At 34.3% G+C, this 17,339-nt stretch overlaps 1 protein-coding gene across 4 annotated transcripts in view; it reads left to right on the top strand.

Moving 5' to 3' along the window:
- Positions 1 to 17,339, top strand: part of tkv (serine/threonine receptor kinase thickveins) — a 504,368-nt gene that overhangs the window by 416,212 nt on the left and 70,817 nt on the right. Inside the window, exon 1 of one of the 4 annotated variants that reach the window (XM_023164850.2) lies at positions 11,609 to 11,972. The exons of the other annotated variants lie outside the window; for them this stretch is intronic. Coding sequence (XP_023020618.1) covers positions 11,921 to 11,972 — 52 coding nt within the window. The 5' untranslated portion in view covers positions 11,609 to 11,920. Of the gene's footprint in view, positions 1 to 11,608; positions 11,973 to 17,339 lie in introns of those variants that run through there. 4 annotated transcript variants of the gene reach the window in all.

The following is a 17,339-nucleotide window of genomic DNA, read 5'->3' as shown; positions in this document are numbered from 1 at the left end:
GTTATCAGCAAATATGTTGTAATTGCAATATGTCAGATGATTATGAAAAATAGAGGTATACAATGTATATAAAAGTGGTCCCAATGCACTACCTTGTGGAACCCCTTGGTGAAGCACTATGCTATTTGATATTTCGTTTTCTATTTTAACGCACTGAGTTCGGTTTGATAAATATGATTTGAGAAAAAAACAAGCAGAATTACTCAAACCAATAAAATGTAGAATTTCAGTTAATATTTGATGATTTAACGTGTCAAATACCAAAGAATAGTCAATCGGTACCAAAACTCACCTCATTTTTATCCAAGGCATACAAAATATCATCTGTTATAGTTGCTAAAGCTGTTGAACAGCTCTAACGAGATCTGAAGCCAGACTGATTTGGTGGTAATATTTTATTGATTTCTATATGCTTCCTCATCTGTTTTTCAATTATTTTTATACCTTGGACAAAACAGGTAATATAGTACCAAATTAATTTTATTAAAACAACGATAAAAATAAAATAAAAACAACAATAAAAATTAATTGGCGCTCCGGGGCGACTTCATTGATTCCAGTGGCGCATTTGCTTTTTCAGCTGCAGGAAAACCCGGAAAAACCTGCAGCACCAATTCATCTGAAGATCTTGATCTAACATTAACATAATTAGTATTGCTATTCAACGTGGCAATGCTGCTTCAGTACTTGGAACTATTCCTTCTTCACATAATTTTGATGAGATCATGCATTGCCCATTATTTCAGTACGGAACTAAAATCTCTTCGAAACAAGCCGAGATATGTGGATATTCATCAGTCTCCTATCAATTTTAATTGGCAAGTGATTTTTTTTGTAAGTCTTCTTCTTCTTTTTGTGATTCTTCTTCTTTTTCAGTGCGGTCAATGGACTTAGGTCATTCTTGCCCCCCAAATATCATTTTCAGTCCTCATGGTTCTGGTTCCCTTTCAGTGGAAGAGCTTCATGAAGCAGGAGCCGAATCGGTCCCTCTACGAAACCCTTCTTCACTTGGAAGGATCGAACGCAGCTTGAGAAATGGTTCTTATGGAGATTCTGTGAAACATGTTCTTCCTTACGAATCGGTAGATAGTTGTCCTGAAAATCTAGAAAAGAAAATTGGATTGGATAATTTAGGAAACACTTGCTACATGAATAGGATTTTACAAGTGTTGTTCATGACGAAGAATTTTGAGAACGAAGTTTTAATGATGAACGAGAACGGGAATGTTTCCTACTTATTCATCAAACTCAAACACCTATTCATGCAGCTGCAGTTTCGTAAGAAGGTATCATCTTTCCCTCCAACCGATTTCCTGAAGTCTTTGAAGTCCACTAGATACTCGTTAGGACAACAAGAGGATTGTTCCGAATTCTTGGGGTTCTTGTTGAATACTCTTCGTGAGCAAAACATAGCAAAATCAATACTGCTGACCGCTCTGGACTGAATGATTCCGTACAGCCCATCTCGTCTTGTGTTTGTAAATCCTTTGCTGGAAACATCCTCACTTGTTTACTTTGTGATAAATGTTCAAGAAGTACCGAAAACTTATGTGAATTTCTGGAACTTCATCTAGCTTTTCCTAATATGACTAATAACCAGTCCGTGCAAAGCTTATTGTTAAATCATCTGAAAGATGACTCAACCTCTAACGGAAGCAAGAAACTCTTTGGAAGGTTCGAAATAGATGAACATTTCAATCTAGCAGACCACTATTATAATATTCATGCAGTCATTGTTCACTGTGGTTCTGGCGTTGAATTTGGTCATTATTACGCCTTGGTCAAAGAAGAAACGGACTGGTTTAAGTTTGACGATAGTCGTGTCACGAAGTGTTCTGGCGATGCATTGAATTCATTGGAGCCTCTGGAGACACCCTACATTTTGTTTTATAAGAGAGAGGACATTGTTAAATCAAGATCTCCAGATGATGTGGTGCTGCAGGTTTTTCCGGGTTTTCCTGCAGCTGAAAAAGCAAATGCGCCACTGGTAATATACTTATACTCCTTAAGTGTGACAATTCTGTGGGACGGGAAGTGATAACATGAAAGCATTCCAACTTTTTGGAAAATAATGATGTGTAATGCATTCATTGAATATGTGTGTTAAATGTGGTACAATATGAGGGCAACAGAGAAAAATCAATTGTATATTCAAATTGTCATATCCGTAAGCCTTTGATTTTATTTTGTGCAAAATTGTCAAAACTTCTTTCTCTGTAGTGAAAGAGAATTCAAGTATTGTAGTAACAGAATCCATTGTATTGTCAAAATAGTATTCGAAGATGAAATCTCTAGCTGTCTGTTTAAAATCGTTTTTTCCGTTAACCAGCTGTCGCACCCCTAAGAACGACAACCCTCAGAAGTCGAAACTTGTGCGAGCTAAGGATTAACGAGGCCTTACCTTCTAACGTGTGATTCCTAACACGTTACACATCATTTGAAAGCGTTGACTGGATGAAAACGTCGATTCACCTTAGAATCAAATCACCTGTAGATTTGAACTTTTTTCAAAAAACGGTTGCCGATAGTTTCAGTCCTTTCACAAATTTCCAGAGTGAGCTCAATTTGTTGTATCTGTGAATATTTCAAAATATCATGTGGGATGAACGTGGTAGTGATGTATCGACTTCAGTCAAGATTCCCCATTTACTTTAAAGGATTGTTTATATCCATCAAGTTTTTCGCAACATTTCATGTTCCATATACTAAGTACACCCACCAATGTTATTTACATGAGTAGATGCTGCTGTACTACTCAATACTCAGAAAAGACTATGACCCGCGACCTCTTCTTTAATAATATGCCAATCAAATTGTTTTGAATCCTAGCCAGTGCGTGGCTATTTTTATTGTTCGTTATATCTTACTTGATCGATGATGGTGCAAATTACATCACATATAAATCGTAGAAAATCTGTTGAGTATTGTGTTTTATCAAAAAACATGGTATAGTTCAAGTAAAAGATATAGTGCAACCTATCTTCCAACAGTTCCCCTTCAATAATATAGTTAGGGAGCTAACTAATTTTGTTATTCAATAATCATATATATACCTACAGGGTGTAACTGAATAAGTGTGAAACATTTAAGGAGGTGATTCCTCATCGAAAAAAAGATGGGATCTTTCATATAAAGAAACTTCATTGAAGCATTCCTTGTTAAGATACAGCCCCTTAAAGGGGGTACATAAAATTTGTATTACACTTTTTTTCACAAGCACTGAAAAAGTTACAATATTGAAATTAACCTGACTACCAAAAAGACACTTAGCCAGTAATTTATTTAGTTTACCCCATGGTTGTAAGGGGTATACCCCTAAAATATATTTCCAATGTAACTTTTTGTCTTATTATTTGTTTACCATTTAAAAATGTATTTCCGATAGCCTGTTTCATTCTAAACAAAAAATGTCTTTCACTAGTTCGGACTTCCATTGTCTATTATATAAAATGATTTGAAATCCCTGAAACAAGTAAAAAAGAATAATTAAAAGAGAATAGTTGAAATTAACAATTATATTAAGCAACAATAAACCTGAAATGAAATGATAGTAAAATAACCTACAAGTAAAAATATAATAATTGAATAAATAAAAAATTAAAGGAATGCAAAAAGAAAATAATAAAAATAAAAAGTGTAGAGATTCCAAGTCACGTTAGTTCACGACGTTTCGATTGTTGGTATCTACAATCGTCTTCGGGTATTTCAACGACCTATAAAATAGTCATCTCTCGGAGGAATCAGTCCAGTCATCACCCGAAGACGATTGTAGATACCAACAATCGAAACGTCGTGAACTAACGTGACTTGGAATCTCTACACTTTTTATTTTTATTATTTTCTTTTTGCATTCCTTTAATTTTTTATTTATTCAATTATTATATTTTTACTTGTAGGTTATTTTACTATCATTTCATTTCAGGTTTATTGTTGCTTAATATAATTGTTAATTTCAACTATTCTCTTTTAATTATTCTTTTTTACTTGTTTCAGGGATTTCAAATCATTTTATATAATAGACAATGGAAGTCCGAACTAGTGAAATTCATCACGAAACATTGTCAATCACCTTCAAACAAAAAATGTCTTTTGGGTTTTTTTGCCCAAAATAAACCAGTTCGCAGCAAAAAATTATTTTACGAATAACTACAGAGATACATCGTCATAAATGCGAACTGGATTTATTGTTATTTTGTAGTTAGTACCTGCATTAAACGATCAAAGGGTAATAAACAAAACTAATTTATTAATAACAAAACACACAACATGTAGAAATCATAGTAAATGTTCAATATGTCTTCCTTCAGCCATTACGCAAGGCGTCTAGATGTCGGCGCATTGAGCCACGTATTCGCTCAAATATTCCTGGAGTCTCTCTGATTACCCTGCACGCATGAATGATGCGGTTTCTCAAGTCATCTACATCGCAAACAGGAGTACGATAAAACAAAAGCTGTAAATGGCCCCAAATAGAGAAATCGAGAGGATTGAGATCCGGGGATCGAGCGGGCCAGTTCTGTGGTCCTCCTCGATCTATCCACTGATTTGCATGTTTCTGTTGAATGCTGACGTGCTACTTGACAAAAATGGGCAGGAGCCCCATCATGCATAAAAAACATATCCCTTCTGACGCCCAAAGGAACTTTCTCCAGCAGCACTAGATGCACTTCTCTTAAAAATTGAACGTATTCCTCACCATTTAATCGAGGAGGTAGAAAATGAGGCCCAATTAAATCATACCCAATAACTCCAAACCACACAGTTCTTGATGGTTAGTTTCGACAATAGCGTGAGGGTTTTCATCAGCCGATATGTGGTAATTATGAAAATTAATAATCTTGTCCCGAGAAAAACTACATTCGTCTGTGAATTCTATCGTCTTCAGAAAGTGACAATTTCTTCTAATCATTTCCAGCATCCAATTGCAAAATTCAAGACGGTTCGGAAAGGCTCGCGGTTACAGTGCCTGTACTCGTTGCAGATGGTATGGGTATAAGAGTTGTTCCTTTAAAATTCGAAATACCGTCATATGATCAACATTTAGCTGGAAAGCAATCTTTCTAGTATTGGTAGTAGGTTGTTCTTCAATCAAATTGAGTACTGCTTCATCAATCTATGGTGTTCGTACTTCTCGATGGCGACAACAATCCTGCATTCTTTTGTCGAATGAACCATATTCTCGTAATCCATGAAGTCGAGCCAATATTCTATGTGAAGGATGTTGCCGTTGAGGATACATTTCAGTATATCTTCTAGAAGCTTCTAACCCATTCCCTGCGACAGACCGTAAACGTAATTCATATCAGCCACTTCCTCATTTGTTTATGCCATTTTAATAACAAGTGAATTATAAAAGTAACAAATTAAGAAGAGAACAACAACACACAATTAGTATTAATTCAATTTCGAAAATTCACAAACTGACAGCGTCATACCAATTTAATTGTCACTATCGCTAATAGCGACCTATTAGATACATTAGTTTCGTATTTTCGCATTTATGACGATGTATCTCTGTAGTTGTTCCTAAAATAATTTTTTGCTGCGAACGGCAAAAAACCCAAAAGACATTTTTTGTTTAGGATGAAACAGGCTTATCGGAAATGAATTTTCAAATGGTAAACTAATAATCAGACAAAAAGTTACATTGGAAATAAATTTTTGGAGTTGCTTTTTCCACCTCTTACAATTATGGGGTAAACCAAATAAATTTCTGACTGTCTTTTTGGTAGTAGAAAACGTCAGGTTAATTTCAATATTGTAACTTTTTCAGTGCTTGTGAAAAAAATTGTTATACAAATTTTATGTGCCCCCTTTAAGGGGCTGTATCTTAACAAGGAATGCTCCAATGAAATTTCTTTATATGAAAGATCCCATCTTTTTTTCGACGAGGAATCACCTCCTTAAATGTTTTACACTTAGTTAGTTACACCCTGTATATATATATATATATATATATATATATATATATATATATATATATATATATATATATTACTACTTGTCCAAGGACGCCAGATTTTGAACAGATAACAAAAATTTTAGGTAATTATAACTGCACCAATATCGAATTTCAACACTCAAATGGCGATCAATTCTTGAACTGAACATTGACAACTCGACGGTTATAACCATCCTCGCATTCTATTCGTCAGCGTAACATGACTTCAAATTTAATTTAATGAATCTTTAGCCAATCATAAAACTCGGTTAGTAAAAATTATCCAATACGAACCGCCAATTCTTCAGTCGACGTGGACTAGTTGGCAGCGGCATTATTTGTCGGTATGGGTTTTTGGGTCTTTGAGATGCAGATATCTTTAACTATTCACAATTCAGGTTAGGTTACTTCGACAATACCTGGAAATATGGGGAACTTTTATAAAACAGATACTACATGGGCTGAAAACTCTCGAGTTTAACACATAGATGGGGCTAGTCTTATTGCATTCACCGCTTTTTCAGTTAGTACTAACATTCAGAAGAAAGTGTTGAAATTTCATGATATTATACTCATAAATTTGTGAGTTATTGTACTAAGAGTGACACTACGTAATGCTATTAAATTAAATAAGTATCCACTGAGATATTATAGTTTGAAGTAGACTCTTAAACGGACAAAACTTTCGAAATGACCTAATAGTAACATAAAACTGAATTTTCTGGAACAAATTCATTTGCTGTCTGCCGTAAAATGAAACGTTGCTTGGTTGCAGTGATTTTACGACAGAGTAATTAATACGGAACTACGTGCAATTCATTCTCTAAAAAAATTACGTTTTTCAACTTTAATATCTGGCAAATTGAATACTTCAGAATGCGGTACATTAAACAGAACCATTGCCATTTGAGGTTGAGATTGATTGTTATGATGTGAAATGTGAAATATAAAATACACACAGGTCATCAGTTGGGAAAACAACTATTTGAGTAGTACGAAAGGAGTGCAACCTTAGAAACGTTTTAATAAACAAAAAGTGTACGATGTCAACTGTCAACTGATAGTAATACGTCATCAATTAGTCTGAATATCTAAGAAATTGCCGACGACCGTCGTCTGTATAGCTATCTCTCGTCGATACACTGAGTGCAAGCCATTTTATATAGTGAATCTATGGTAGAAGTACATTGTATCTCAAAAAGATGTACAGTGGTTTGCGAGGAATAAAACTCAAAGTCGTCTCCACAATTTAATGTCACCATCGGATGTTAGTGCGGTGAAATAATCAATTAGAACGTATCATCAGGTAATATTTAAACTTCTACAATAAAAGGAAGAACAATGTAACATCAGATGATACAATACAGTATAAAGAATCACCTGAAAAAAAAAATTTTTTTATTTTATAATGGAAAAGAAAAGGAATTATCACGTGTTGTTTGTTAATGAAAGGAATGGTCACAATGACATATTAATAATAATGAAAATGGTTGTAATTAAAAATGTGGTTAGAGAATGAACTTTTGGTGTTAGTGTAGGTTTCTAAAATTGTCAATTAATCTAACATGTTCAAGAACTCTTGTTTTAATTTTCCTACCACTTTGTCCGACATACTGAGCAGAACGATTTGGCTGTGAACACGAAATTCTGTAAACGCCTGATATGTGAGAGATTGGTACTTTATTTTTAGTATTGACTAACAATTTGGAAATAGGATTCATAGTATAAAATGAAACATTAATATCATTACAATAACGTCTGAGAATATTTGAAATATCATGTGAAACTTTACCTAAAAAAGGAATGGAACAATATTTATTGGAGGTATTGGTAGAGATTAAACTACGATTAAGATATTTAGTTGTGTTTGTTATAGATTCTATTAATTAGATGAGCAGGGAAACCATTATCATGATCTATTAGTCTAATGATATTCAACTCTATCGAAATTTTCAGGTGACATGGGAATACTAAATAGTCTGTGGAATAATGAATTAAAAGCTGCAAATTTATGAGAATATGGGTGGCAAGAAGAAAAGGGAATTACTGATTCGGTATGAGTAGGTTTTTCTGTAAATTGAAAATTCAAGTTTGGAAACAATAATGTTTCTCAATAAATATTTTACTAATTTCGTAGTAAATCTTATAGAAGGGTGTAAGGAGTTAATAAAATCTAATAGAAGGTTTACTTCTTGATGATTTTCGTTAAAAAGTACAATACAATCGTCCAAATATCTTTACCGAAACAATATTTGATTGTATAAAGAAAAAGCTTGGAGGTTATATTCTCTGCTAATAGAGGGGACAAATTGGTACCCATAGCTAGACCGGAATTCTGTGAAAAATATTCATTATTGAACTGAAAGAAAATTTGTTATGAAACGATATTTAAGAGAGAACATAAATTGAGAGCATGGAATGATAAAATATATGTTTTAAATAGTAACTATCTGACTAATCTTTTGCAATCTTCCGGAGGGATACTAGGGAACAAATTGACATCATCGAAAGACAACAGATTAGAATTAGGTGGTACAACTTTATCTTTGATTTTTGAGTAAAAACACTACTGTCGTCTTTTTGCCCGGTTTTAGAGCGTTCCACCAACCAAGTTGGCGTCTTCAGGAGATGAAGAAATCCAATTCTTAACTTTAAAACTAGTGGCTATTTGTAGCTAACATACGTATTTCATATATTCCCGACTTTTTATTCATCTGTATCTTTTGATTCAAGATGTATTGTCCTTCCGTATGAACCAAGAGAAACTAACGAATTAGGTCGTATTTTTAAAAAGTTGTTGGAAAATTAAAAGTCGGAGATATATGAAATAAGCTGTAAGGGTTGAGACGAAAAATATATTGGCCAGACTATGCGAGCCATCATTATATAGTGTCTTCCAACAGGGACTACCGAACTTTAACAATTGATAACGACCGTCTTGTTAACTGTTTTGTCTTCCTTTTTCACTTGTAGAAGAGAAGGATGCTGTATACAAGTATGTGTTTCTCGCATATTTTATCGATGACGACGAATGTGTATTCTTTCGTCGTCTCAACTGTAGATAGTTTCTGGTCATTTCAAACGAATAATCAAGTGTTGATTGTCAACAATAACCAAAGACATCTTGTGGTGAGAACATATTTTATAAATCGCTAATTCAAAAAAAATAATGTTGCAAACAGAACGAAACGAATCTGGTGGTATTTCCAACAGGTTTAATCGTCTTGTTCGACATCGAAGCATTTAATTCGGAAACACGGCGGGCGAGATAGTGCTCTTCTCTCCACGGGCTCCGACGACGAGAATTCATTAAGTCAGGTCCTAATGGCGCGAGGATACTGATGTTAGTGGAAGGTTATCTATCTATCTCGCTGTTGCTGTAGAATTTACGCATAAGCGAGAACACTACTGTCGTCTTTTTGCCCTGTTTTAGGTAGCAACGATTTTATTTAGTCATCTTTCATATTGAAAAGTAAAACTGGAATTTCCGAAACAAACACCAGAACCGCAACACTCTTCCAGACGAGCGTTTTATTAACAAAGTTGGCGTTTTCAGCAGATGAAAAAATCTAATTCCTCACTCTGAAACTAGTGGCTACTTATAGCTAACATACATATTTCATATATATCCGACTGTTCATTCATCTGTGCCTTTTGATTCAAGGTGTACTGCCATTCCATATGAACCAAGAGACACCAACTAATTAGATCGTATTTTCAAAAAAAGTTGGACGTGAAAGAAGCCTTCAAAACTTCTTGCTCACTTCAACAAAAACTAGTACCTAACCCTGAAGACAAAATGTTGGAAAATCAAAAGTTGGAGGTATATGAAATAAGCTTCGAGGACTGAAACAAAAAATATATCGGCCAGACTAAGCGAGCCAGCAAAACTCGTATCAAAGATCACGCGGCACATATCCGATATCTGAGATCAAAAAAATCTAATGTCAACACGCCTTGAAGAACTGCCATAGAAAAAATGAAAATTGCCTGAAATCAGTACATGACACTAGATTTTTCGATGCTTTTGAAAGTCTGGAAATAGCAAAGTGTGGCATGAGGACTATGAACAGTGGCAAAGGTTCCATTCCAAACAGTCTTTCGGTTACCTTTTCATAAATCACTCTGTTAAAAATTAGCAGGAACATTCTCAATAAAATTTCCTCCCGAATTTCTACCCGAAATCATTAAGAGTTAGGAATTGACGTGTTCGATTGATGCCCTGTTTATCTTTTTCAAATGTTTTTGTCTGTAAAACTTCAAGTAGTTGGTTTTTAGTATAGTAATCTTCAAAATACAAATTGGTATCCATTAAAAAAGTTTGTATTTCATCTTTCCTCGAATTTTTATTCGGTACTTTGATGAGCTGTCATGAATGATAGGAAGCCTTGTCAAGAACTGTTACACTATTCGTATCCAAATTTGGGATCAATGTGTTTTCAAACCGTTCCTCGAAAATATTAGCTTCCATATTCTTATGATAGTCAATCAACATTGCAGTTCCCAAGTTTTTTTCCACATAATTTCAAAGAATTCGGAACTTATCCTTTACTTCCTCCGCAATGCACAATGATTAGTCGCGATCCTTTGTTTGCAGGCATATTAGGCGTACACATTCTCGAACCATCAGTCCACCCTTTCGTAACTGTGTCGTTAGTGTCATTCGTCCAAATAGAAATTTGCCGTTGTTCTTGTTTATATTTAGTTATTTGTTCTAAGTATTTGTTACGCAATTCCACTATTCTTCTGTTTTCCATAACTGCTTGACGTTTGTTCATTATTTTAAATCTAAATCCTAGTTTCTTCATTCAATTCTGAAGAACAAACTAAACATACTAAACAACTGAAACCGTGAGACGGGAGTACCAACTTGATTTTTTTTTTAAATTGCTAATTAAATGTACGTAGCACGAAAAATTTGAACATTTACATTTTAGATTGAATTTGCTTATAATAGAGTCAACTTGATGATCAATTACGAATTACAAATTCTCATATTTTTAAAAAAAATTTAAAACTTCTACAAATATAGAGACCGGTTTCAACGAAAAATTAGACTTTTCTGCTCTACGAAGTTGAATGTGATTTTGCAATAGATTTGTAATAGATTTATCAGAATTTCAACAAATAAGTTTATAAATTCAAGACTTCAAGAACAAGAAAGTTTTTGGCCTTCTACTTCTCCATCTTGATACAAAAAATGTGGGAATCCTCAAAAAGAAAGAAGAAATCGATTTCAAAAAATTAACTCTATACAAAGATGTTCAGATCCTGCAAAATAGTAACTTTCAGACACAAACTTGGGGAAAAAAGTATTTTCATCATAAATCTGCAACAGTCCAGATTTCATTCACAAAAAAAACAGCTGAAATCCTAGTGAGATAAGTTATATTAAAAATGCCGATCCTGATTTGAAGAAATCCGAAGGAACCCACTTCTGCATATCATCCCACTGCCGAAACGCCTCCATCTGGAGGTCCGACACCTCCGCCACCTCGTCCTAAACATTTTCACACTTCCTCGTACACCGAAACTCGCTCGATCGTCCATCCAGCATCCCGGCGTGCCGTAACAATAGAAGATCGTCGGTCCCCACCCCGCTAACGTGTCCGACTGACTCAAACGTTGCTGCTGCTCGCTCGTTTTTTCACAGCCGCTGCTATAACAACCTGTAATCTGCTTACGGGAAGGCAGTCGTACGTTGAGAAAGCACGTAGAGCGCACGTTGGTTGTACTCTCTCGCGGCCCGTTCGCTACATAAACAAATGAATGATGACGACGCTTATCCAATACGCCTACTCGAAGTCGGTTTTGGATGATAGTATTTTGTTTTGAAAAAGTGGCGCGCACATGCTTAAAGTTATCGATCCGAAGGACAATAATGTGTACAAATTTCGAAAATCTGTGATATCGTAGTATTTAAGTGACAGTTTATTTTTGTGATATATTTATTTATTTACTAGCGGATAATATTCAATTATGATGCCGCCCGGCAGGAAGGCTGGAAAGAGGAGAGTTAAAAAACAAAACGGTATGTGAATCGAGCTATTATACTGCCAACTTTTTGAATGTCAAACCATTAAATGATCAGAAAATAAACTAGAACATTATAAATAATGTTCAGAATGTATAGAATATTGATTGACACAAATTTGAGTCAAAGAAAACAGTTCAAATTGGTCCTAAGTGAAATGAAAACTATGTGACAACCCTAAAAACTACTTGCTTGTTGAATTTATAATCAAATTCAACAAATTTATCACAGTCAAGTTGTTTTTAATATCGTGAATGAATATTCTACGCAATTCATTTTCACTTTTCTGTTTTGTTATTGCATCTGTGATTTAGAATTAAAATTGATACCCAGATTGTTTTATTTTCATAATTGATCATAGCAATAATTCGCAAGCAGATGTATCGCTAATTTTCAGTGTCCATTTTTATAGAAGCTCAAATATCTGTTTGGGTTTTCAGTAGTAACACAAAAACACTATAATTTCTCAAAATTTTCAACTTGCGATTTGAGACTGGTGTATGAATATTGCAGGAAAAACCTGTCTATTGTTCAAATAAATATTTATTGTATATTATCAGGTAGATAGGCTCCTACATAAAGTACTTGATCAAGTATCAGTGGAGACAGTTCTAAGAACCTTTACAGGTAAATGCATAATTGAAAACCGGAAGCTGCTTGAGTAGGATTTACGAAGGTCATATTCTCTAAAAACCTTTCAATTATTCCTTGCTTGATATTAGATCAATAAGTTCTGAGAAAGCAGTTCCTGCAAATTGCACTCTATTTTGCTATACGTTCATTTCATCCCAAAAATTATTTTAAAATATATGGGTCCAAACTTTCATACAATACGAAACGTCAAATTAGGAATGTGTCCTTATTTTGATGAAAATTTTGATCCCGTTATTTAAAAGTCAGTAGGAAATTCGAGTAAAAACATGTGGTACTGTTGAGTCGTACATACTTGATCAAAAGCAATATATTGCTTCTGTTATAAGACCTTATCAAGCTAAGACCTAGGATCAAATTAAGTCGTTTTAAGCTTAAGCGTGTTGATGGTCTTCAAGATTGCCAAAGAAACGTGCAAAGAAATATCTGAATGGTCCCACAATAATAATAAAAATTCGTTAATATTCGACTTGGTATCCGACTATAACATACCTGGAAAAACACGGGAAAACGTTCATGACGGGGCCGTCTGGTCTGGTGTTTTATGGATTCATTCCGCTTATAGAGGACACCTAAACATAGAATTATTAGGATTATACATACCAATATATTAACTAAAATTGTTGAAATGGGTGCCATGGAAAGATGAGAAGAAAAACGCATTAAGAAACAGAAAAGTACATTTCAAAACTTAGAAGATCACGATCAGGATATCAAGAACATGAATGTCATAACACATTTTTGTGGTTTCTTAATGTAACTTATTGGGCCTTCATTTTTGATAATCGAATTAGAATCTACGACATTTAATTATTTTAAACTGCTTAAGTCATAACTATTTTGACAGAGAAATTGTTTATTCTCAGTTTTAAAAAACAATTATTATTTAGGTGCCAGATTAGTCATTTTGAAATAACAACTGAAAACATTAAGAAACAGAAAAGTACATTTCAAAACTCAGATCACGATCAGGATATCAAGAACATGAATGTCATGACATATTTTTGTGGTTTCTTAATGTAACTTATTGGGCCTTCATTTTTGATAATCGAATTAGAATCTATGACATTTAATCATTTTAAACTGCTTGAGTCATAACTATTTTGACAGAGAAATTGTTTGTTGTCAGTTTTAAAAAACAATTATTATTTAGGTGCCAGATTAGTCATTTTGAAATAACAACTGAAAACCTGTCGAGAAATCCGCAAAACAAACCCCAAGTATCTAAGTAGATTTGTTTTAAAAATGTTAATGTAGTTAAGAAATCGTCATAATTTATTGATGTACTTTTTTCTTATATTTTACAAAGTGTTTTATAATTAACTTGAGGAAGTTTGAAATGGAGTAACATGACTAATTTCTCGAAAAAATTGAAGAATCGAAGGTAGGAGAGGAAAATGAAAACAAATCTCAAATTGCGTAATATTTTTTTTCGGTAAGTCTGTTTTGTGCCTCCAATAAAATATGTTTGAGTTAGATACATTGTTAATTGAATTGAAGTTGGTCAACATTTTAAAAAGACTTTGGAAGTAGTAATTACGTAACCTCCGACGAAATTTAATTAAAATTTGGCAAGAGGAAGGTTTATATGTATATATCATGCATAATATAGTAGAGAAACACTGATAATTTTAGAGGTTTCTAATGTGATGTAGTAAACATATATCAAAATTTTTTTGATATATGTTGTTAACCAGTTATCGGAACCCTACGAACGACAACCCTCAGAAGTCAAAACTTTTGCGAGCTAAGGACTAACGAGGTCTCACCTTTTAACGTGTGATTCCTAACACGGGTTGGACGATAGCGAATGAAAATCGAGTGTTCTGCCTGCGGTTTGAACCATCGACTCACACATAGGCCGCTTGACTGAGTGAACAAAGCACCCACATCGAACCGCCCGGCTCCCGACCGACTCATTTTTTTGCGCTTACATTGCAAACGCTGGTTGAACCCTACGAGATAGATCAAAATAATATATTGTACATCTTGAATGCATAAAAAAAAGTCCGCGATAGTATATCTCTCAGGGATAACCCAATCCTGGATACATAATGGCTTATTTACGAAACGATTTTTAGCGATACAGCATTAATCCTTATTCGATTAAGTACCTTAAATACATTGTGCATTTAATATAGATCAAAATGACCCCTTTCAGCATGTAATTTAAATGAATATTTTCGAAAATATGACGGATTTAAAATGCAGGGACATAGCGGTTGCGTCGGTACTGGCTTGGGGGCCGGCAGCACGTGCCTATAAATAACTCTCCAAAGGCTGCGCTTCGCCCTATAGCACTTTATGATTAGCAGCGATCGCACGCGTTTAAATGTATATTTAGTATCAGCATTGCACCCGTGCGGAGCCGGGCGGATCGTTTGTTTATAATAAAATTAACTTCTGCCTATAATCAGAAAAGGAAAACCGACAATACATTAATTACTTGATCCACGTCGAATATGGACATGTGGATACTTAATTAGGTATACTTTCAGTTATTTATACGGTTACTTTAACTTTTAATAAACGCCTACATCACTGAATTAATTAGTTTTATCTCTACCTTACCAATGGTTGGAGTGTTCGACTAGCATTCGAAATACGGAAATTTCTCGTTTAGAGATTCCTGTTCTCTTATGGGAATACTTAATAATGAAGATAATGGACGCGGGACGCCGTAAAATGATCGTTCGAAAATGGTTCAATTTTTTTAGTGTGAAAATTCCGTGAGGAATATGTTATAGAGCGAAGATATTTTGAGTGAAACTGAAAATATTGTTGAATACTGGTAAAACTCGGTTTTGTTGGATAATACTTACAAATTCCAAGAATCGTCTAGTAATTTTTCAAAATACTATTTTTTTAGCACTTACCATTTTCGAGAACATACCATCCTTGAATACATAGGTTTTTCCGAGGCTATTTCTCTGAAATACATGTGAATAATGTATCTACAGTTCTTTTTCAAACCACAAAACATTAATATTCAGGTAATGAGAGGAATAAACAATTTCTGTATAATTATTCAAATCGTAAAACTCATCAAAACGAATCCATAAGTAAAAAAACTAGTCAATACAACTGTATTAATCATAGAACAAACTTGTAGTATGATTTTCACTTCAAAGGGTTTTACAAAAATCGCGACACGTGTTTTGTTTTGCTCATACGTAAACTTGAGGAGGATAGGAAGCTTAAGGAAGCTATTTTATAGCGCGGTTTTTGTAAAACCCTTTAAAGTGAAAATCATACAATAAACTGCATCAATTACTTTCAAAATAGATTTTCATCAGGTATCGGCCAGTTCTATTCAATTAAATCCATAATTCATTAGTTAAAAGTATGTAAACTGTCACGGCCTAAGATAACTGTGCCAAAACTATTTGCCGGAGTTCGTCTACAACCGCGGTATCCATTATTAATGCCAAAAAGGCAACATAGTTGCCTCACAACTTATATAAAATTGTTCGGAGTTCTGGCCTCCTGTTTCATTACATTGGTGGTGGGCGTGGCTACGTTCCTATTGGTAGGAATGATTCGTGTATTGTTCAGTACTGGTAGCCAGACTTCATTCATGTTAATTCCCTCTTCCTTTCGAGGAAAATTGTCTCTGCGTGTTCGAACTTCTGTTGCATTCTGAATAATAGCTCTGACTTCTGTAGAGCCTTTAGGCCTCTTCTTGAAAACGTGAGTGGATTCTGATTTGTCAGTGATCTTGCGGCAATAATTTCTTTTGCGTTCAGAGAATCGGATTCTAATACCTAATTTCGTGGTTCCAATATAGACCGTAACACTGCTACAAGGGATCCAGTATTTCCCAATGTTGCAAAAGTTTCTCTGGGCTCCAATACATGAATATAGTTAATTAGCCCAACCAATGGAATGAAACCGCGGCGTTGTAAGGACAACCAGAGTAATGCGCCCAAAATTAAAGACGAAACTACGGCCAACGATGTTTAAAAAATCATAGAACAAATTCATTGTTTTAAAGCTGATATTTCATATAGTAATTATTCATGGTCAAATAGGATAACGTATTTTCAGACTGGAATTACTTGAGTATTCTCACAGTGTACACTTTACTGCACATTATTGCAACTGGACGGTCTTTTCGTCTTCTAACGTTTATCTAGTGGTCAGGACCAATTCGAATTTTTTCTTACATTTGATGAGCTTTAATTTTCTTGCAATCATTTATATAATTCACCATGTTTGTTACAAACATTTCATTCATTTATTTATTACCGAGTTAACACTTATATACTTTTTATATATCGCAACCCCTATAAAACATAGGTTGAGTAAATATTAGATATTCTAGATGAAGTTAAAGATGTATAAGGTCTCTCCGTCCATGGTGGTTTGTCAATTCTCAAAGTTCGGTAGTCCCTCTTGGAAGACCCTGTATATAAACAAAAAAACGCAAGACATTATGTGGAGAAAAAGGGTAAATAAAAACAACAATAACGTCTCGTTCATAAGGCAATTGCATTTTATTAGTTTCCCTATTTTGACTGGACTAAATGAATTTATGAAATTGTTACTATAATTTACTGTCATTGTTCATGTTTAACGTAATGCTAGTGTTAATCTCAGTCTTAATGTCAATCGGTAAGCTTACTTTTTCCGCTTGGATAACAATAGTACGCCTATGGTTTCGGTACCCATTATAATCGCTCCCAAGTATTTTGAACGTATCCATCAGACCAC

This window comes from Leptinotarsa decemlineata, unplaced genomic scaffold, assembly GCF_025532065.1.
Source record: "Leptinotarsa decemlineata unplaced genomic scaffold, Ldec_3_MD MMD2_tig00000010_RagTag_RagTag, whole genome shotgun sequence".
Taxonomy (NCBI): Eukaryota; Metazoa; Arthropoda; class Insecta; order Coleoptera; family Chrysomelidae; genus Leptinotarsa; species Leptinotarsa decemlineata.
Note: the sequence above shows the minus strand (reverse complement) of the source record. Positions and strands in the feature narration are given on the sequence as shown.